The sequence below is a fragment of the Lepus europaeus genome, chromosome 16 (genome assembly GCF_033115175.1).
Source record: "Lepus europaeus isolate LE1 chromosome 16, mLepTim1.pri, whole genome shotgun sequence".
Lineage (NCBI taxonomy): Eukaryota > Metazoa > Chordata > Mammalia > Lagomorpha > Leporidae > Lepus > Lepus europaeus.
In genome coordinates this window covers 45,587,749-45,610,214 of record NC_084842.1, presented here as the reverse complement: position 1 = coordinate 45,610,214, position 22,466 = coordinate 45,587,749, and the positions used below count along the sequence as shown (strand labels likewise).

The 22,466-nt window shown below is 49.3% G+C and overlaps 1 protein-coding gene across 1 annotated transcript in view; it reads right to left on the bottom strand.

Moving 5' to 3' along the window:
• The window catches only part of LOC133775489 (bifunctional epoxide hydrolase 2-like), a 41,330-nt gene extending 30,183 nt beyond the window's left edge, over positions 1-11,147 (bottom strand). The window contains exons 1-3 of the mRNA XM_062213826.1: positions 10,909-11,147; positions 5,795-5,879; positions 2,286-2,445 (exon numbers count right to left, since the gene is read on the bottom strand). Coding sequence (XP_062069810.1) covers positions 2,286-2,445; positions 5,795-5,879; positions 10,909-11,009 — 346 coding nt within the window. The 5' untranslated portion in view covers positions 11,010-11,147. The remainder of the gene's footprint in view (positions 1-2,285; positions 2,446-5,794; positions 5,880-10,908) is intronic.
• Between the last annotated feature and the right edge of the window lie 11,319 nt (positions 11,148-22,466).

Below are 22,466 nucleotides of genomic sequence, written 5' to 3'. Positions count from 1 at the left end.
TTAGCATGATGAGCCGGCCGCAGTGGCCATTGGAGGGTGAACCAACGGCAAAAAGGAAGACCTTTCTCTCTGTCTCTCTCTCTCTCACTATCCACTCTGCCTGTTAAAAAAAGAAAGAAACTGCCTGGAAACAGGCTGTGATTGGATGGCTTAAAAAACAAAAAACAAAAAAAAAAAACTGCCTTGGCACTCTGCATTGCCATTACGCAACCAGAAATATAGACAGAGGTAGCATTATCCCTGGCTTTTTAAATATAAGATTTATTTATTTGAAAGGCAGAGTGACACAGATAGAAGGAGAGAGACCTTCCATTTGCTGGTTCACTGCCCACATGGCTACAACAACCAAGTCTGGGACAGGCTAAATCCATTCTTGTCTCCCACATGAGTGGTAGGGATCCAAGTACTTGGCCATCATCTGCTGCCTTCCCAAATACATTAGCGGAGAGCTGGATTAGAAACGGAGTAGCCAGGACTTGAACCAGGCACTCCAATATGAGATGCCATAGTCACAAGCCAAAAACAGCTCGACCCACAGTGCCACAATGCCAGCCCCTATCCCCGGCTTTATCTGCCTCAACAGTGAAGGCAAGAACCGGGTAATCCTGGAAATGTGACATGGAGGAGTTGCTAGTGACTCCTTTTCATGTAAGATGAGGGAGGAATTTACAGACTTGGGATGTGGTATGGTTTGAATGTGAGTCCCCCAGAAGCATATGTTGTGAACCTAATTCCCAAGGCAACACTGTTGTGAGACAGGGCCTAATGGAAGATAATGAGGCTGTGTAAGCATCACCCTCATGATAGATTAATGCCAATTTAGTAAGGCTTGAGGCTGCAGATCTATCTCTTGTTCTCTCATGCATGCACCCTTTCTTGCCTTTTCACCTTCTTCCAAGGCATGACACAACACGAAGGCCCCTGTCAGATGCAGTTCCCTCACTCTTGAATTTCCCAGCCTCCAGAACTGTGAGAAATAAATCACTGCTCTTCATAAATTACCCAGCCTCGGGTATTCTGTTAGCACAAAATTGACTCAGAAAAACGGTGCTGAGAAGTGAGGCCTGAAAATGTGGAAGCAGGTTTGGAACTGAGTGATGAGTAAAGGGTGGAAGAATTTGGAGAAGCAGCGTAGAAAAAGCCTAGATTTTCATGAAATGAACATTAAGGGCAATTCCTGTGAGTGCTCAGAAGATAATCATAATCTTCTTGGGAATTACGGAAGTGATCGCATGCTGGTAGAAATATGGACCATAAAGGTCATTCAAATGAGGTCTCAGACGGAAATGAAGGTACTGGAAACTGGAATAAAGACCGTCCATGTTACAAAGCTGCAAAGGACTTGGCAGAATTGTGTGCATGTCCTAGGACTTTGTGGAGGCAGAATTCAAGAGCACCGAGCTAGGAGATCTGGAAAGGATTAAACTAAGCGGCAAAGCTTCCGTGGTGCTACAGGGTGAAAGGTTGAGAGGTGGGGCCTCATGAGAGGTGGTTAGGCTGTGAGGGTTTGGCCTTCATGAGTGGATTACTGCTGATTATGGAAGACCTTGAGCCTGTAAATTGGATATCTCACTCTCTCGCTCTCTCCCCTGGCTCATACCCTCCTTTGCCCTTCCACTTCCAACCATGGGATGACACAGAATAAAGGCCCTTGCCAGACGTGGGACTGTCAATCTTAGACTTCCCAGCCTGCAGCCCTGCAAGAAATAAACCTCTGTTCTTTATAAACTGTCCACGTTCAGGTATTCTGCTACTGAAGCCCAGAACAGACCGAGACCGATGGCTTAGCCACAACTGCACAATATGCCCACAAAAAAAAGCTGGGCACTGACACTATATCAATGGCTGCGGATGAACGTGACCTCAGGCCTCGGAGCAGTAGACACAATCTGAGCCCATGTCAGTCAACTCCTCGATGAGCCACTCTGAACCCAGAGGAGGAGAAAGTCCTAACTGTTTGGAAGGCCTTGCTCTCCAAGCCTTGGGACAAGAAGTCAGGGCATTCATGTCATTACTGGTACCACCGGAAGGAGAACATTTTGTTCACCAGGCAGTCCCTGGCGTAAGTTTTTATTTGTTAGATAAAATCCTGTTGTTTGTCCATTCTAATAGTGCTATTTCTTGTCACTTGATAAATCTTGCCTTAGAGCCAGGTTTTAAGCTTGCTTTCCATCAAGACCCAGAAGATGTGTGATCTCAAGCCATACTTAGTTGTACCCTGAACTTAACCCCCTCGAGGGTTCTGGTGTGGTCAGGCCAGAGAGTGGCCAGTGCTGGACCCTTACCCTTCTTTTTGAGAGTGACAGCCGCCTGGAGCATGGGGTTGTTGATCTTCCTCGCTGAGATCGCCTGGCCAAAGATCTGATGTATAGAGAAATTCTCGGGCAGGCAGAGTCCAGAGGCCTTGGAACGTTGCCTGCAGTGTCCTTCCAGGAGCGGCTCCCACTGTAAAAGTGAGTTGATGGGGCGTTGCCAGTTGGAACAACATTCAGAAAAGCTTTAGCAGTATCTACTGAATCCCAACATATGCATTCCCATGACCACGCAGTCCCATCACTGGACACAAACACGAATGCATGTTCCTCCAGAAAACATGGATAAAAAGTGTTCATGGCTGTACCAATCCTAAGAGTCTCAAAGCAAAAACTACTCAACCATCTGGATAGTACACTTATATACTACATACACTATAGTACGTACAATGTATAGTATATACACTATAGTCTACAGTATATATATATAGTATACTATATAATGTATGTACTATATATACTACAGTATGTAGTATACATATAGTACACACTAGAAAAGCATCATGATCTCTAAATGTCCTTAGACTGTCTGGGCTGCTGTGGCCAAAGAACAGAATCTGGGCAGCCAGCAACAGCAGAAATGTGCTTCTCATGGTTCTGAAGGGTGGCTCAAGGCGCCAGCAGCCTCACTGTGTGGTGAGGATGCGTTTTCTCTCTCCTGGTTGGGGTCCTCTCGCTGTCCTCATGGTGGACGAGGTGGATGAGGTGAGCTGGCGCTCTGAAGCCTCTTTTACAAGGGTGCTATTCTCATTCGCACCTCAGGACCTAATTACTTCCTGAAGGCTCCGCCTCCCAGTACCATCACCTTGGGTTAGGATTTCAACCTATCAATTTGGGAAGTGGGGGTGGGGGGAGGGGGACACACACACAAGCACATCAAGCCCCCCAAACTGGAAACTACCCAATGTTTATAACTATAGACTGAAACGTAGGCCTTCAACAGTCACATGTTAATGTGTTAACTCCCAGGACCTCACAATGTGACTTTATGTGGAAACATGATTTTAAAAGGCCATTAGGGTAGAATGAGGCCATTAGGCACTGTCTTAGTGCAATAAGAAGAGTTAAGGACACAGACATGGAGAAAGGGAAGACCACGTGAGGGCACAGTAACAGTAGGCTGTCTACAAGCCGAGGAGTGTGGCCTCAAAAGAAACCAAACACGACACTGTTAGGCATAGCAATTGAGACGCCAACTGGGACACCCAAGTACATCCTTTAGGGTTCCTGCTCTGTTGCAGAGTCTAACTTCCTGCTAAAGCACACCTTGGAAGGCAGCAGACAATGGCTCAAGCAATTGGATCCCTTCACCCATGTGGGAAACTCAGATGAGTTCCTGGCTCCTGGCCCAGTCCTGGCTATTACAGTATATGATGTATCTCTCTCTCTCTCTCTCTCTCACTCTCTCTCTCTCTCTCTGGCTTTCAAATATATATAAATACATAAATATTTTTTTAAAGTAAAGAAAAGGAATAAACCTGCTAACACTTTGATGTGGGACATCCAGCCTCCTGAACTGTGAGAAATTTCTAGAGTGTAAGCCACTCATCTTATGGAACGGTTTTTGGTATGGACTAAGTATCTGTGTCACTCTGAAATTCCCATGTTGAAATCCTAACCCATAAGGTGATGGTATTTGTAGGTGGACCTCCAGGGGGCAGTCAGACCCCTCATGAATGGCATTAGGGCCCTCGTAACGAAGACATGAGACAGCTTGCTTTTATTCTCTCTCTGCTTTGCACCATGTGAGGGTACCGCAAGAAGATGCCATGTGGAAATCAGGAAGATGGGCCTCACTGGACATTGAACCTACCTTGATCTTCAACTTGCCAGTCTCTACTGTGAGACAGAAATGTTTGTTGTTTAAATCACCCAGTCTACAATATATTTGTTATAGTAATACAAGCTAAGACACAGGCCTAGCAAACTAATACACTAACCAATAGCATAATGGATTGTATACACACATCATCAGAGGAGCATCATTTGTATATCCCCAAATGGAAAACTGCCCAAACCCCCATCAATTGCATAATGCATAAATAGGTTGGTATACAGACACACAATGGAATACCATGCAGCAATGAGAATTAAACTACCTATAACTGCATGCAATAACATCTATGATGTCTTGAAGTACAGTGTGGAGCACACAATGCCAGGCACTAATAATGCCTACATAAAGCACAGAGCAGGCAGAGGGGTCTCTATGGTTGGAAGTCCTGATGAAGTTACTTGTAGAGGGGGCATAGGCAGGTGCCTACAATGCTGGCAATGTTTCACTTCTCCACCTGGTGCTGGAGACACGAGGATGTCCAGTTTGTGAAAACCCATCAGGATGTACACCAGGCGTACTTTTCTGGCTGGCTAGTACACATCAGCGAAAAGTGAAACCATTCATTCCCAAGGGACTCTTCCTGCTAACAAAGCAATGGAAGGAGCCTTCATCATGGCATATTTCAGTTTTTCAGACCCCCTCCTCTAGCCATGCAAGCTTCCTGGGGGCCACACACAGGCTAGCAGAAGCCACAACAGCACTACTGGAAACCCACTCCATAACCCCTATGTTCCTATAACACATGCGGCACTCTGAAGCTGTTTTAGTAATCAAAGCTTTTGTAATGCTTCTTCCCTACAGCATCACCCCGATTTTCATTCACTGGCTGCCATGATGCGTGCGTGTACATGTGTGTGTGTTAAAGCGACCACAATGCTCGCCACATTAATATCACATTTGCCTTCACAGAAGAGTTGGGTTTTTGTTTTTGATCATGGTGATTCCTAAGTTCTCAACCAGAGTGGTAAGTGCCTGCAATTAAAAAATGTTTTTAAATATAGGATGTTGTATGGGTGTGCTTGCAAGTAGATTCTTATCAATAGCCTTTCTTCTGAGAAACGTATTAGAACTCAAATAGCGTTAGATGCTGATTACTCTGTTAAAAAAAAATAACTGTGGCTGCGGTAACAGGAATAGGCATTGCTTACTGAGCACCTGCTTTGTGCCAGGTACAGCACTAAGTACCTTACAGGCTTCACAACAGATGAAAGGCACGTATTGCCAGGCCCATTTTACAAATGGCAAAGCCAAGGCTTTACGAAGTGAAGGAACTTGCTGTGGTCACACTGGAAGTAGGAGCCAAGATTCCAGTCCTGATCTCTGCCTGCAGAGTACACCCAGTTATAGCATCACTGAATTAAAGGTCCCTGTGGCCTTGTCCTAGAACAGCCACTCTGGCTATAGTAGCTCCTGGCATGGATCTTTAAGGACTGGACATTTCCCTCCAGGGGACCCAAACCACTGGTAACTACAGCTTCATCCCCATTTGTCTCCAGGTCTCCCAGGTCAATCTTGTGAGTGACGTGCCACCAAGGGCACGTGGGTGAAGAAGACACAGCCCTGCCCACAGTCAGCCCACAGTCACGCAGGAGATGGACAGGCAGGCAGAGCATGCCTCCCCAGGGGGCTGTGTGGAGTCCCTCACCTGGGAACGCGTGATCTCTCCTCTCAGGAGGCGGGCGCTGAACCCATCCGGGCCTCCTTCCTGGAAAGATTCATTCAGGAAGCCTCTAGAAAACACCAAGAAACAACGATGTTGTCATCATGAACGCTCTGATGACTTCGTGGGGGCAGCAGGTAGGCGACAGGTACTATTTATAGTCAGAGAGGCGTGCTGTGACCAAGGCATCCTGCCAGGCACTGCCAAACACAGCTGTCAACTGTGACCATGGAGTCTGCCTGCAAGGAGCCAGTCAGACGAGGACATGAGCCAAAAACGACAAGGTTAGTGCTCCCAGAAGGGGTGGCTCATGGGAGGCCACCTAGCTGGCTCACCCTTGGAGGTGCTCCCTGCTCTGCCAGCTAAGGGACACGATCCACACTGGACAGTCTGCATGACTGTTCTCAGCTCTCCTTTGCACAAGGCACTGTCCCAAAGGGCCTTTCCATCAGTTCACATTCTTCTACAAGAATGACAATTTTCTCCCTGGTTTTCATTCTCTACATACGGTTTCTATTTTACCATTTTCCAGTTTTTTAAAAACATTCCTGTGAGAAGGGATCAATAATGTCGCTCCCCCAATTTCCTGTGTAGAAGTTTTAATCCCCAGTATTTCAGGATGGGGACTGTGTGTTTGCAGATAGGGGTTATTGAGTTAAATGATGTCATTCGGGTGCGCTCAAATCCACCGGGATTAGTGTCCTTTAAAAAAAAGAGATTCATTTATTGATCTGAAAGTCAGAGTTACACACAGAGAGAGAGAGAGATCTTCCATCTATTGGTTTATCCCGAGATGGCCACAATGGCCAACAGTGGGCCAAGTTGAAGCCAGAAACCAGGAGCTTCTTCCAGGTCTTGCACATGGGTAGCAGGGGCTCAAACACTTGGGCCATCTTCCAGTGCTTTAGCCAGGCTGTTAGCAGAGAGTTGGATTGGAAGTAGAACAGTCAGGATACGAACTGGTGCCCATATGGTGCCAGCATCACAGGTGGTAGCTTAACCTCCTATGCCAAAATGCCGGCCCTAACTAGTGTCCTCCTAAGAGGACCTCTGACACAGACCCACACAGAAAGAACTGTGTGAAGACACAGGGAAGAGCACCACACAATTCAACTCATCAGCCTTTCATTGAGTACCTAAGGTATACAAGGCACTGTGTTCCATGTTGTGATACAGTAACCGGAAAATGTGATTCTACTCTTAAGGAGCTCCCAGGGCACGAGGGAGCTAATATGCAAACAAATAGCTACAGTGCATTGGCTGCGTGACATAGAAAAGCAAAAGGGAATTCACTCTTTCTGCCTGGAGAGTGGGGGCTGGCAGAAGAAGAGGAACTGAGGGAAGAAGAAGACGCCACTGCATCTGTAAAACAAGAGCAGGGGAGGAGGAAAGGAGAGAGGAAGACATTGAGATAACAAAAACATCCTTGCAAATGTTAAGGATGCTTCACAAAGGCGGTGAGCATGAAGTGGCTATTACAGCAGGAGAAACTGGAGCATCTGGGGCAGGTGTTTGGCCTAGCGGTGAAGACGCTGCCTGGGTTTAAGTCTCGGCTCCGTTCCAGCTCCAGCCTCCTGCTAATGCACACCCTGAGAGGCAGCAGGTGCTCAACCTAGGAAGCTGGGTCTCTGCCACCCACTTAGATTGAGCACCAGGCTCTCAGCTTCAGCAGGCCCCAGGCCTGGTCCCTGGAGGCATTGGGAGAGTAAAGCAGTAAAAGCAGCTCACTCTCTGTCTCTCTTTGCCTCTCAAATAAGTAAATACAATTTTTAAAAACTGGTGAATCTGTGGTGGGCATTTGGCACAGTGGCTGGTTCTCCTGCAGCCCGGGTCAAAGGGTCTGGGTCGAGGTCTGGCTATGCCACTTCCAATCCACCTTCCTGCTAAGGTGCACCCTGGGAGGCAGAAGGTGATGGCTCAGGAACTTGGGCTGCTGACACCCACGTGGCAGACCCAAGTTGGCTTCCAGGCTCCTGGATTTGTCCTGGCCTCACCATGGCTACTGTGCTATGGCAGGCTTCTGGGGAGTGAACCAGGAGATAGAAGAGCTCTCCCTTCGTTGTGATGCAGTGAGCAAAGCTAGTATGCCATCATCAGTGTGCAGGTTCAAATCCCAGCTGCTCTGCTACCCAGTTGGCTCTCTGCTAAGGTGCCTGTGAAGGCACTGGAGGATTATCCAGGTAGTTAGGTCCCTTCTACTCAGGTGAGAGGCCCCAAGTAAGCTCTGAGCTCCTGGCTTTGGCAGGGACCAGCCCAGTGGCTGCAGCTATTCGGGGTGAGAAGCAGTGGATGGAAGATCTCTCTCCCCTGCCCCCTATCACTCCACCTTCCAAATAAATTAAAAATTCTTTCTTTAAAAAAAGAAGCACCCACCCTCCCTCTCTAAAATAAAATGAAAATAAGGGAAAATTAATAAAATAAAAAGTGATGAATCAAAAGGCACAAGAAAATATTTAAGAACAAAGAGTAAAATGGTAAAACAATGAAAAGAAGATCTGTGAAGGTCAAATTCCTTCAATAAGCAAACAATAAGGAATCTAGAACAGACCAGAGATGCACTCAGTCACAGCACCAAGGGCAGAAAACCTCTGTGGACTGAAGAGAGTTCGTCCTTAGATTAAAAGCACTTGCCAAGGGATGGCCATTTGGTTCAGCTGTTAAGACACCACTTAGGACATCGGCATTCCACACAGGAGTGCCTGGGTTCCTATCCAGCTTCCTGCTAAATGCACATCATAGGAATCACCAGGCGATGGCTCAAGAACTTGGGTCCTTGCCACCTCTATCGCAGACCTGGATGGAGTTCCAGGCTCTGCATGTTGGCCTGGTCCAGCACCAGCTGTTGTGGGCATTTGGGGATTAGCCAGCAGATGGAAGTTCTCTCTCGATGTCTCTCTCTGTCTCCCTGATTTCCAAATAATAAATAATATTTTTTAAAAAAAAGCACTTGCCAAGTATTGGAGAAATGTCTCAGTTCCTAGGATACAAAAGTAGAAAAGTCAACCTGGAAGAAAAGCAAATTATAAACCAAAGAAAAACCAAACTTCAGACTGATATTAAGCTTCTGTTCTGTACCTTCCAATATCAGAAGATTCACCCCCACTGTTGAGATAAAAATGCAACGGCCAAAAGTCTTTCAACTTATTTTATGTGCGTGATGGCAGAAGAAAGATTCTAAGACACATAAAACTAACAGTTTACCATCACATGCCTTTCTAGGGAAAAAAAAAAGATGCCCAGTTGACTTAGACCAAAGGTTAAAAAAAAAAACCTTACCAACAGGAAAGTTGGTTTTAAGACAGCAAACTGCTAGAAAATGAGGTATCAAAAAATTCCATTCACCATAGCTTAGAAAAAACCCAAAACACCAGAAATAAATTTAATGAAAGATGTTTAAGTGCTCTACTATGAAAACTATAAAACTAAGAGAAATTAAAGATGTCAGTATATGGGAATTTATGTCAAATTCAAGGATTGGAAGACAATAGTATTTGGGCAAAAGTTCTTAAATAAAATTAAAGATTTAATTAATTAAATTAAAATTTTTTGTTTTTGACAGGCAGAGTGGACAGTGAGAGAGAGAGACAAAGATCTTCCTTTGCCGTTGGTACACCCCCCAATAGCCGCTGAGGCCGGCGCACTGCAATGATCCAAAGCCAGGAGCCAGGTGGCCCTCCCGGTCTCCCATGCGGGTGCAGGGCCCAAGGACCTGGGCCATCCTCCACTGCCTTCCCGGGCCACAGCAGAGAGCTGGCCTGGAAGAGGAGCAACCGGGACAGAATCCGGCGCCCCAACCGGGACTAGAACCCGGGGTGCCGGCACCACAGGCAGAGGATTAGCCTAGTGAGCGGCCCTAAATTAAAGATTTAATTTAATCCCTTGTGGCCAGCGCTGTGGCGCAGCAGGTTAAAGCCCTGGCCTGAAGTGCCAGCATCCCTTATGGGTGCTAGTTCTAGTCTCGGCTGCTCCACTTCCAATCCACCTCTCTGCTATGGCCTGGGACAGCGGTAGAAGATGGCTCAAGTCCTTGGGCCCTTGCACCCGTGTTGGGGACTCGGAGGAGGCACCAGGCTCTTGGCTTCGGATCAGCGCAGCTCCCGCCTTTGCAGCCATCTGGGGAGTGAACCAACAGATGCAAGACCTCTCTCTCTGTCTCTACCTCTCTCTGTAACTATGTCTTTCAAATAAATAAAAAATAAATCTAAAACAAAAAAACTTTAAAAAAAGATTTAATTTAATCCCAATCAAAATCACAGCAGGCTCTCTGTGTATGGAGGGAAATTGATACACTGTCTATACAATTTATTTGGAAACTCAAAGACACAGAATAGTCAAAACACTTGAAACAATTCGAAGCATTTACACTGACATACTTTAAGGTTTATTTTAAAGCCATAATGCTCAGGAAAGAGTGGTACCATGGCAAAGACCTATGAATCCACATAACTGGGAGTTCAGAAATAGACATGAATATAGTCACTCGATTTTCTAACAAAGGCACCGCCAAAACTGAAAGCACAGGAAATCACTCATAGTCTCAGCATGGCTGGGGATGTTTCTTCCAGCTATTTCCCAGAGCTGCAATACATCGTCTCCCGCTCTGATGGGTTTGCCTCTTTCAAGCACGCAATTAACACGGCCTTCTGCAGCATCACTAAGGGTCTCTGCGCGTCCCAGTAGTTGGTGGGCGCCCATCTCCCAGGGATCAGGCGTCGGGGGTCTCTGCAGCTGCTATGCTACCAAGCGAACCTGCGCGGCGCCTCGGGACTGAACTCCTGAACTCGCCGCCGCCGTGAGCCGCCAGGACCCATTCCAGCAGAATTCAACCGGCCCCGGACAGCTCAGTAATTACTTTCTCTTTTGAAGCAGCTTTCAATACTGCTATTGGGAGAGCAATTTCGGAGTGTTCTGCAAGGTTTAATTACTTAGTATTTAGAAGACAACGGCTCCACTTGCACAGACCCAGTATTTTAGGGCCAGCTGATTGTTGTAACCTTTTGCAGAGTTCTCACCCTGCAGCGACCCGACACCAGGCGTGGAGTCCGGAGAGGCACCTGCCCCCGCGGCACCGAGCGGCCCGCGGCGCCGGGGGCCCTTACCTGGGCAGCGCCAGGGCCTCATCGGCCTTGCTGAAGGCGCTGAAGATCGAGGGCAGCGCCAGCACTCCGTCCAGGTCGAACACGGCCGCACGCAGCGCCATGGCGCCCTGCACCGCAGCCTCGCGCCGAGACTCAAAGCGCCAGGCCCTGCCCAGCACGGGAGCTGCGCGCCGCGGGGCTTCTTGGCTGGAGCCCGGCCCAGGCCCCTGCTCTGCTTCCCAGTCCGGGCCCTGCCCCGGGACCCCGCCTCCGCTCCGCCCCTGGCCTGGCGCCCCGGAGCATTTCAAGGTCTGCGTCCCTGCCTCCCGCCTCCGGCCGGGCGCAACGCCCCTGACCTGGAATTCCGCTCTAAAGGCAAAGTCTTCGGTCGCGGTTGCGTCAGTTTGTAGAGCAAAGGTCTCCCCACCCCTGAATCCCTGGCTTAACACGAATTGAACAGACTTCACAGCCTCTTGAGTCAGGGGCCGCAGACTCGGGAGGAAAGAGAGAGGGAGAGAGGCAGAGAGAGAGAGAGCGCGCGCAAATGCTTTTTCATTCAATATTAGTGGCCTGCTCACTAAACAGCTTCGCTAGACTCCTTCCTGTTTACAGATCCCTCACTGTGCTGCCTGCTCCCCCCAAGCTCTTGGTTGCCAGGCAAAAGCATTTCTAGAATAAGTAGAAGGCTCCAGGCCTGGCGCAGGCGCCATGCTGCTTTGTCTCCCGTCTCTTGCGGAAATGAGGCCTAGAGGAGATGCATTGGGCTGTTTCCCCTGTGTACATTTTGCTTGTAAGGATGCTGCCGAAAAGGGGGCGAGGTTTGCATTGGATCAAGGATTTCCCTACTCTTGGCTCAGTTCTGTTTCAAGACTGGGAGCCCCAAGATGTACCTGCTGAGGCTTCTTGGCGCCCTCATGCCTTCTAGTGTCCCTCCGCGATGTAAAAACCTTGCCTGTTGGCCTGCTGTCCCCGGGCACCAGCCAGGCGCCTGGCTCAGGACACAGACAGGGAGATCTGGCCTTTGACTGTGTTGTCTGAGTTTATGCAGGATGTCCTCTGCCATCTAGCTACAGAGGGTTGTGACAGTACCAGACGCCTTACTGAAGTCGAGGTCTATGGGATCTCTGGATCTAGCAATCCTCACCCAGACCAACAGGAGAGATGAGTTCACTCAGAGGTCCTTAGAGGGCGTGCCAGCGCGTCCCTGGCCTGCCCCGTAGCCTCTTCTAGGATCCTGGGTCCGATGGCCATCAGTGACTCCTGAGATTCGTTCCTAAGGAGCAGGGAGTAGGCAGCAGTGCCAGATGTCGCATCAAGAGGTAGAAAAAAGACTTTATTTTGCAATTGGCTAACACTGAGTGACCCCTCAGGAAACACTATCGGTGGAGAATTTGCAGGAAGAAGCCAGATCACCCTGGGTTTAAAGACTAAAAAAGAAGGGAAAGTATAGTGAAGTAATTGCTCAAGAAGTTGAATTTTCTTTCTTTCTTTCTTTCTTTTTTTTTTAAAGCAAGTTGTGGCCTGACTTACACAGCATGAAACGTCTTAAATTTGACTTTCTTTGGAGCTCCGGGCTTGCATCCCCAATTTCCACCCAATGTCTGCTGAATGTCTAATAAGCATTTTGAATTTATCATGACCAGAATCAAACCCTGCCAGAACATTCTCCATCTTCCTAAGTGGCATCTCCACAGTTCAGTTGCTTAGTCCAAAGAACTTGGAACTGAGTCCTGATCCCTGGCTCCGGGTAGCTAATCAGTATGTCCTTGAACCTCGTGGCAGCCAGCTAACTAGAGGAAAGGTTGGTTGCAGCTTGCACTGGGAGTCTTTCTTAAAAGCCCAGCCTGGAGCTCACTCCTCCATTCTTCTCAAAAATTTTATTGACTCCTAATCTCTCATATTAAATCCCTTTCTTCTCTTCCTATTTAAAATAGCTACAATGATTTCTGTTGCCTGCATGCAAATTTTGATAAGGACAGTATTGTTTACGAGTACATAAGTATGCTTATAGAAGTAGCAAAGTGAAGACACACCTACAGAATGGGATTTGATAAATCCCCCTTTTGAGAAGAAAACAGAAATTTAGAAATGGGGGGCTCCCTTTTCTGGCAGGAATCATCTTTTGTGAAGAGGAAGCTATGATGCTATCAAAGGACTCTAGTTCATTCAGGAGCAGCTAACTGATGAATAGCTCTGTCCTGGAGTATTTTGTAATTGTGAGTTATAAGACTTCCTGGCTGAATTGCTTAGACACAGACTAAAGGTCTCAATTGCATTTCACTGAGCAGAGCCTCTCTCGTGGTCACACTTCCCCTATGTGTAGTGCTGTCTGAGGGACACAGAGATAAGAACTCACTCAGTGGGCTACACATAGAATATCTTTTAAAAATGTAGATCTAAAGCCCACATCTGGTAATTTTAATATTTATGAAATATGTTTTAGATGATAGCATGATGTATGTTTTAGATGATATCTAGATATGACTGATATAGTAATGAAGGTATGTAAGTTATATCTGTGTTCACCACATTTGTAAAGAACTTATAGTGCAAGCCGGCACTGTGGTATAGCTGGTAAACCACCTCCTGCAGCACCAGCATCCCATAAGGGCACCAGTCTGAGTCCCAGTGGTCCACTTCCGATCCAGCTCCCTGCTAATACACCTGGAAAAGCAACAGAGGACGGCCCAAATACTTGAGTCCCTGCACCCACATGGGAGGCCCCAAAGAAGCTCCTGGCTCCTGGCTTCTGATTGGCCCAGCTCCAGCCATTGCTGCCATTTGGAGAGTGAATTAGCTGATGGAAGACCTCTCTCTCTCTCCTTAACTGCCTTTCAAATCAATAAACAAATCTTTTTATTTTTTTGAGAACTTAGAGTGGTCTCATTAGGTTTTGTTTTGGACTTCCTGCCACCCCTACCTCTTTCCCTCCTCTTGCTATAGGCCTTGGTATCCCAACTCTATTTTAAAAATGGTTCAATTTCTAGGGGTTGAGAGAGAGTTGACACTGCTGATCACTGCTGTAAGTGTTCGAGTCAAGTTCAAATTAAATTGTTTCTGGCAGTTTTCTACATGCATACTCCATCTAAATCTTTGCCATTTTTTAGTACAACAAACAAGTTTCTTTAATTCATTCAGCAAATACATATAAGGGCACTTCAAAATGGTCATGGGATTTATTTTAGTGCAAGAAATTTTGAAATCCATGCATGCAAGGGATCTTTAAAAAGTTCATGGAAAATGCATATTATGAAAAAACTGCATAGATTTCTGGGACATTCTTTCAAAGACATTCTTCTGCTGGTATCATTGGTTCCTTGGCTGTGTAGTTTCCAAACCTACCTCTCCCTGGGATTCTGTGAACAACTGGTACACTGTAATAAGCCCCTTCCTGCCCAGATAGCCAAAAGGAATTCTGTAGTTGTAAATAAGAACCCTATCAGGCATTCCCACTTCATGTGCTTTGGCAGAAAGATCTTGGCAGCCATTTTGACCATAGAATCTGAAAATGCCATGAGCTGATTTTTCCCAGGCTGCTTCAAACCTCCAGTGAAAGCGTGTGAAGTAGGCTCAGCTCAGCGTCTGCACCAGCCAGACATGGAGTGGGAGCAGAGAAGAGGCTGGGTCCGAGCTTCCAGGAGCAGAGGGACATCCGTGGATTCATGGTCTCTGGCCGGCAGGCAGGGGTGGTGGCATGGCTCTGAGACTCGCAGCCTTCAGCTGCAGCTGGGCTGGCCCCACAAGTCTCATCCTACAGGATCACACGGGCACTGGACTTTGCTTCTGCTTGTTTTCCAAGCCTGTGCCCAAAATGATAAAGCCCCGTCATCCTCCCACAATGTCCCTCTGGTGCTCTCTACTGAGAGTGTTTAACATTCTACACACTCTGAAAGAGAAATGTTTACAGAAACATTTTGGGAAAAGGAAGGCAACAAATTGTTAACTGCCCGCATGGCTAAAATCCAAGTTCAAATTTTGATCTTGTAGCCCAATCATTGGATCAGTTTAATTCATAGCACTGACTGGAGAGAAATGAAACTCTAAAAAGTGGGCTGGTTCCCATGACAAATGCGCTGTTCTCATGAAACCATGAAGGCAGTCCCGGTGAGATGGGCAGGCAGGCAGGCACAAGGAGCTGGAGACTGGCAGCATCCAAGCCTTGTGCACTGCCCAGCTACCATCACCTTCCATGCCAATTCAGCATGACTAAGGACTGGGCACATCCACTCCACTCCTCATGCAGCTACACCTCACTCTCCCTCGTGCACCAGAGACCTGGACAGCTTTCCGGAGCCCCACCCCTCCCTTGAACATCCCATCAGGCCCTGCCCTGAGCACCACAAAGAAGCTCAAAACCCCAGATTCCTGCTTTCTCAGCCTTCCTTGGTCGGGCTCCTGGGTACATGGTCCATCAATGGCGTCTGTCCTGACCTTTGCATTGGGAGCAGTGACACTCAGAAGCACCGATAGGGAATTAATTGTGGCAGCAGTGGCGGTGCAGCAGGAATGACTGGTTTGCAAGGACAGCAGTGACAGCAGCACTAGTGCCCGGCTGCTGGCATGGGACTGGTTTGGATGCTTAGATAGAGCAAGGCTCCCCATGTTCTCTCCAGTCCTCCCCGCAGGTCCCTGCTTTCTACAGGCTGCTGTGAACGGCCATTGCCTTTAGTCAAATTGCTTTCTGCTCACATTCATCAATAGGTGTTATGGCTTGCAAACTTGAATCCTGATGATACCATCGGTCTTACTCTTTCCCTCCCTCCCCTTCTCCATCCCTTCCTTCCTTCCTTCCTTTCTTCCTTCCTCCCTCCCCTCATCCCTCCCTCCCTTCCTTCCTTCCTTCCTTTCTTCCTTCCTCCCTCCCCTCATCTATCCCTTCCTCCCTCCCTCCCCTCATCCCTCCCTCCCTCTCTCCCTTCTTTCCTTTCCTGCTTCCTCCCTCCCTCCCTCCCTCCCTCCCTCCCTCCCTTCCTTCCTCCCCTCATCCCTCCCTCCCTCCCTTCCTTCCTTCCTTCCTTCCTTCCTTTCTTCCTTCCTCCCTTCCTCCCTCCCTCCCTCCCTCCCTCCCTTCTTCCCCCCCTCCCTCTCTACCTACCTTCCTCCCTTTCTTCCTCCCTCCCTCCCCTCATCCCTCCCTCCCTCTCTCCCTTCTTTCCTTTCCTGCTTCCTCCCTCCCTCCCTTCCTTCCTTTTTCTCCCATCACCAGAAGAAGCATGCATGCATCTAACGTTACCTACGTATGCACACATATGGGAGCACATGTATTAGAGGTATGTACATATGGTGAAGTATTAGCTATTATTGATAGTGGGAATGAGTGCTTTCCTTGTTGCTCTTATGACTGCGTTTTCTCAGAGATGATGCTAACAGTGACATACACATGAGTAAACCGAACGTGTGTGTGCGCATCACAGCTCCCTGTCCCAGCGCTTTGCAGTATTTATACCAATTCATTCACTCCTCACAACAAGCCTAGGAGACAGGAACCATAATTCACATCCTGCTGTTACAGTGAGGAAACTGAGGCACGAGAAGCTTTTAGAAACCTCTCCAAGACGACACAGCTGTTAAGGAACAGAGCCAGAAAGCAAACCCTGGCAGTTTATGTTCGGGGCCATTACTTTTAACAAAACAAGGGAGGTGGGATGACAAGTAGCTTGATGGGGAGGCCAAGCACAGAGGGTCTCAGGATGCCCGGGCGAGCTCATTTGGGGGCCCGAAGGGAAGAAACACAGGGGAAAGTAGGACGGAGTGTGGGGCTGTCCACTAGGTGGCGCTGCTGTCAAGATCTCAGGGACTGAGAGTCATCCTGCATGGGAAGAGGAACAGGAGAAAAGGAGGCAAAGAATCAGTTTATAGGCTTGGAAGGGGACGACTTTGCTTCCCTGGAAGACAGAAGGCAAAGTCACCTGCAAGGGGGCTAGGAAGGGACAATCAAGCAACCAAACCAGGCAGCAGTTCAGGGGAGCCGGTGGTCTTGCAGCTGCTGGTGCAGGGAGAAGGGGAGGAGAGAACGGTCAGCAGCCGGCCCGTGGCTCTGTCCTTGCTCCAGTAACAGCTCTATCGACAGCCAGGTCCTGGATCCACGAGAGCCAACCCTGTGGTGGAGCTCAAGGGGTCCAGATAGTGACCCTGGAGCACAGAGTCCTTCAGAGCAGGGAGCGGGCATCACAGCCTGCATCACTGGACAGCGGGAAGGCAGATCTGCGTCCGTCCCCACTGGACACAGGCTGGAGAGTCACAGGCTCCTCCCCCCTCCGAGAGAGAGAGAGAGAGAGAGAGAGAGAGCTAAGCTAGCCGCTAGCCTCCCTCCTGAGGTTGGGCTGGGGTTTTACCTGCAGAATCTTCCATGCCAGTCTCTCCGGGACACTCTCTTCCGTAGCACCTGCATGACGCCTTCTCAGGAAAACTGACCTCCTCGCAGAACCTGTGCAGCCATCCACCGGCCGCGATCTGACTCTCACAGTAAGGTCTCCCTCAGCTCAGCAGGGTGTCTCCTGACCCTTCAAGCTTCTGCATCTATTTGCTCACGCAATGAAGTGACCACACTCCGTTCTGCACCTGCCAATTCATTTCTGGGGGCACTCTCATCGGCTGCCCGGAACCTCTAAGCCAGGCTTGTTCTCTGGGTCCTTGAATGGCCTGTCTTCTCCAGGGACCACAGGTAAGAAAGCGCCCCTAGGGCTCATCCCGGACCTACTGTGCATGTGGGGAGGCTGTGTGTGTGGCCAAAAGGACGCCAGCAGCTTCCTGTGTCCTGAGCTCCTTATTACCTCAATGCCTCCTTCAGGGCATTTGGGAATTCATTCAGTAACTAGTCCGCATGCTTTAATAAAGGCTACCAGGTACCAGTGGTATCTGATTTGGAAGGTAGCGGGGGCTTCATCGCTGGGTTTGCTGGGAGGATGGCTTTTGAGGAGCACACCCCCCCAGCTAGTGTGCGAGCAGGGCTCCTGACCTGTCACCCGGCACCCGGCCTTGAGAGGCAGGCTTCTGCGGCTGGGCAACTCAATGAGCAGAGCAGATACAGGAGCTGGAAATCTGCTCTCAGCCTCCTAAGCTCTTCCAAGGAGATTATTCGGACGAAGACACAGTGTCACGGCCTCTAGCAAGGGACACTTTGCAGGATGAGGGATAGACAGTTGTGGAGGCACTGGGATTCCCGTGCTCAGGGGAGTTGTGGGCTCTGGAGGGCAGAGAGGGCCAGGGTGGTCCTTGTGCAGAGAATATCGTGGCCTGGTGGGTGAGAACTTGTAAACGAGCTACAGCAGGAAGACGGACAGGGAAGAGAGGCCAAATGGTCCTGAGTTCAAAGGACCTAGGCGGATGAAGAGAGGCTGCAATGAGCATGCGGAAGAGGGGAGGGGTGGTCTGGACACTGGCACACACCAGCAGCGAAACAAGCCCCAGGGGCTCTTGGTGCCTGAGCGCTTTGCACCATGCACTATTGCCGGCATAGGCTTCTCTGTGCACCCATTTACGAAACCTACTTGACATCTGGCATTATCACCCACTGCCATGCCCTCTGCCACACCTGCCAATCCAGCCATGTCAAAGATCAGAGTCCAGAGCTCTTTGTCTTTTAAAACCTTTGTAATGGGACGTGGAAGGTTACTTCAGTTACTATCAATTGCCTGAAACAATTTTACCTTTGGCTTCCAGCGACAAATGAATGCAATTGCCATAGTGGCTAGCTACAAGGGATGCAGATTTGAGACATCTTGCAGGAATATGTTGATTGCAGCTCATGTGCCGATCTTCTCATGGGTCTGGGACTTCTCTCGCTGGGCCTCTGGCATGCCTGATACACATGCGGAGAAATGTTTCTTTTATTTATTACATTTGGTTAAAGGTGAAACAGATCACAGCCTGGGAATTTGCAGCTGGGATATTGGTTGGAAGAAGAAGCCAGGGGGATCTGCACATGGAGGAATCTTCTAGAAACTTGGATTCAGCTGAGCCCAGCTTTGGGGCGTGCTGCCTGTCCCTGCTTATCACCCATCCTTCTACAAACCCCAGTTCTGATGGCCGCCTAGCAGTGACAGTCGCAATACTAGGATTTGTAGGACACAGGCCAATGAGAGCTGAGTGGCTCACACAAAGCCGCTCTCCTGGCTGGCGGCATCCCCAGTCCTTTTCCACATTTTAGAAGCTGAAGCTGGAGAGTGAACCTCAGCTTTATCACTTTAAACTTCATGGCCTGGGGCAAATCAGCTTCCCTGATTGGTTCTTTAATTTACACAAAAGGCATAATAATAGCTCTTCCCCACACCTTCCTAGGGATGAGGCGAGGCCCACAGGGCTGCAAAGCCCTGTAAACCTGGAGAACACCCAAATGCAAGTTCTCAAGAGAACCTTACAGGTGTTAGCCTCAAAGCAGACCCTGGACTGCTCTCTCCCTGAGCTTAGCCAGCCCTGTTTTCCAACATCTGACAACCACTGAGCAGTCAACCTCACACTCCCCTGAATGCATTTTCTGATGCAGCAAACTCCAGATGATGCTGAAACGGAGGCGATAAGTAAGTCACTGACGCGCACAGGTAAATTAGGCAGGCCTGGGACACTCAGGTCCCCCAAGGGAGAGAGGATGAAAGAGATAAAAGGTACCAGAAAGTCAGCTCTGTGGTTGTCTGATGGAGTGAGCGAAACAGAGCAGAGAACAAAACCTCACCTGCTCTGTGGTGTCTCTTGCGTTGTTAATGTGGCAACCCCAGGGTCTCTAACTTCCATGTCTCAAAGGTCTAATAGGGTCCTCTGGCCCCCACCCCTGGGGGGCTGTGAGACGGCAGGAGGGCATGTGACACTCCTAGCAAGCACACTCAGAAATGCGTTACTATCTCAACTAATACCAGTTTATGGTGGACACCATGGAATGTAGTGAACGACCCCAATTTCGTGGTCATCAGGATGGCGACCCCAGAGACCCAGACCTCAGGCCAGACGATGCAAAGAACACGAGGTGGTTTATTGAACGTTTGCGCAAACGTGGCCTGTGGCTCCCCAGCACCACAGGCGGTTGAGAGAGCCGGGAGCAGGGGTTACAGGCAGTTTTTAAAGACAATAGCCACCTGATTAACATATGTATGCGGAGCGTTTGGTGATTAGCTATTTTGTAGGGCGAGGGAAGGGGTGATGGTCTTTCCTGGAAAAGCCCCAGAATGTTCTGCTTGCTAATCTAGGGTACATTTGGCACCCGTGTTGGGAGGGGGTAAGTTTATACAATGGTCACTAAGTTACAGAAACTTATTGCAGCTCTTTTCGGACATCTGTAAGCGTTATCGCGTGAGACAGTCACACAGAGCAGTTACACAAGGCAGTTTCCCAAGGTTATTCGGCAGGCGGGTGGAGACACAGTTATCTTAAGGGATGTCTACTGCCAGCAGCTAAACTTTTTAACCCTTTACTATAATATTATTTTAATATTTACTTTTAGCAGGAGTCTTGCAGTAGAAAGATGTCAAAAGGAAGGAAGGATTGCCTCTAATCTCTGCACCCGGAGATGGCACAGGTGACCTACAAGCACTTAGGGGAAAAAGACTGACAGAAGAACAATGTGGCGATGACAGCTTTGTCTGGAAACGCTAGCCATGCTCTTTCCTGTGCTGTGGGTCTGCCTGAGAGGAGCCCCACAGGACAGGCCCTGCCCCCGTGAGGGACAGAGACCTCACCAGCACCACAGAAGCTGCTGGGGCCCAGCCCAGGGCAAGCACCACCCCAGCCTCATGCGTAGTTTGCAGGGGCATGGTAGTTCTCATCCAAGGAGTCCCCCAAAAAGTCCGTGGGAGAGGCTGTCCCCCAGGGCACCCCTTCCTGAGAGAGCTCTCCCCCACAGCTCAGAGCAGGCATCTTCCAGGAACCAGTGGTCTTTTCTTCCTGCCTACATTTGTCCTGACCAGGAAGGAAGCAGGGACTTGTAAGAGAGTTGGGAAGAAGCACATGAACTGGGGACAGGAGTGAGGTGCCGTGGGACACCGGGGTGAGTGTGCGCAGCTGGTGGCCGGGGTAGTATCTCCAGAGGGAACAGCAGACAAAAGGAACTTTCTGTTTCTAATGGGTCTTTGAATTAAAATCTCCAGGACACCACTCTGGAAAAGCCGGCTATTATTGTCTGTCCCAGAAATTGCCACACGTGGAGGCTCATATCAGGCTGTTCCCACCCCACGCTCCCCCCACCCTCGGCTGACACAAAGCATCACTGCTGGAGGCCATTGGGTCACACTGCCCTGCCAGCGCCTGGCTCGGCCTCACCATGGTCGGGAGCTTCCCTGAGAACAATCCTGTTTGCTCCCTGCACCTGTGCTGGGAAGAAGGCAGGGCAAGGAGTGGGGGAGACTTGTCTTAGATACAAGCCCAAATCCCAGCAGGGCTGAGTGACTTAGCTGGGACTCCAGGGCGGTTTGCAAAGTCCAGGCCAGTTCTCTTCTCAGGGTGGGGTGCCGGGACAGGTCTGGGGAGAAACAGAGCATCCGCGATGTCTGGAATCACAGACAGGGTGGACTGGGGGAATGAGAATGAAGCAGCTCGGAGCAGCTTCCTGACTCCGCAACAGGAATTCTGATTCTCTCGTGCACCTGCAGCTTACTTCTAAAGCACTGCAAAATTGTGCTAAATATGCAAATAAAATTGTGCTAACTATGCAAATAACATGAAAGTTACCATTAGTGGTATTTAGTGCATTTGAAACATTGTCCAATCATCACAACTCTAGTTCTAGAACGTTCTCATCTTTCCAAAAGCAACTCCTAAACCCATTATCTATACTGAGAGGCAGTGCTATGGGTACCCAAACAGACAACATCCCCATCCTTACTGGGAAATAAGAAGGGTTGTTGAAAAGAAAGACAGTTCATTTGAATGTGTAAACTGTTTAAGGTCCTATCTAATATGTCATTTCAGTGGCATGGTTTAAGTCGATACCGTGAAAAATGATGTTAGCTTCAAACTACTGCTTTTCCCACTCCTTCCCTTATGGAACATGCGAGCCCTTCACTTCCACCCTTGACCTTGGTGTCCCCAGGACCCTTTCTGCATCGGCTGTGGTGTGCTGGCCTGTGTCACCCACCCTGCAGGCTGAAGAGAGTCGGTCTGGAGACAAGGGGCAGCCACGCGGACTCCAGCAGCAGCCCTGCCCTGCCAGCTCCTTGGAGGCCTTGCTGGGCAAGCAGGCTGAGGGCTGACCTAGGGAAAGCCACACCTCCCTCTGAAGCCATGAGCTGCTCGCACCCAGCACTCCGGGCCTTGAGGAAGCTTGGGCTGTGCTGGCTGCTCCTGATCCCAGCAGGTGAGTGGGGGTGACACTGGGACTTCACTCCCCAACTATGAGCTCACTCGCCCTGGGGAAGGTTCTCCTGCAGGGGAACCCACTGCAGCTGTCACCGGAGGTAAGAGGTGAACGTAAGAGGTCACCGGAGAGGCCGCTTGGTGTGCAGGGAGAAGGTGGAGGGGCAGTCATGGCTGGGTGTCCCCAGGCCTCTGAGTTCCTCATCTGGAAGATGCAAACCAAACTGTGGGCCTCCCAGGGCTACTGGGAAGATTCAACAAAAGTTTGTGACCGGCACCTGGGCTACCGCGGGCACTCA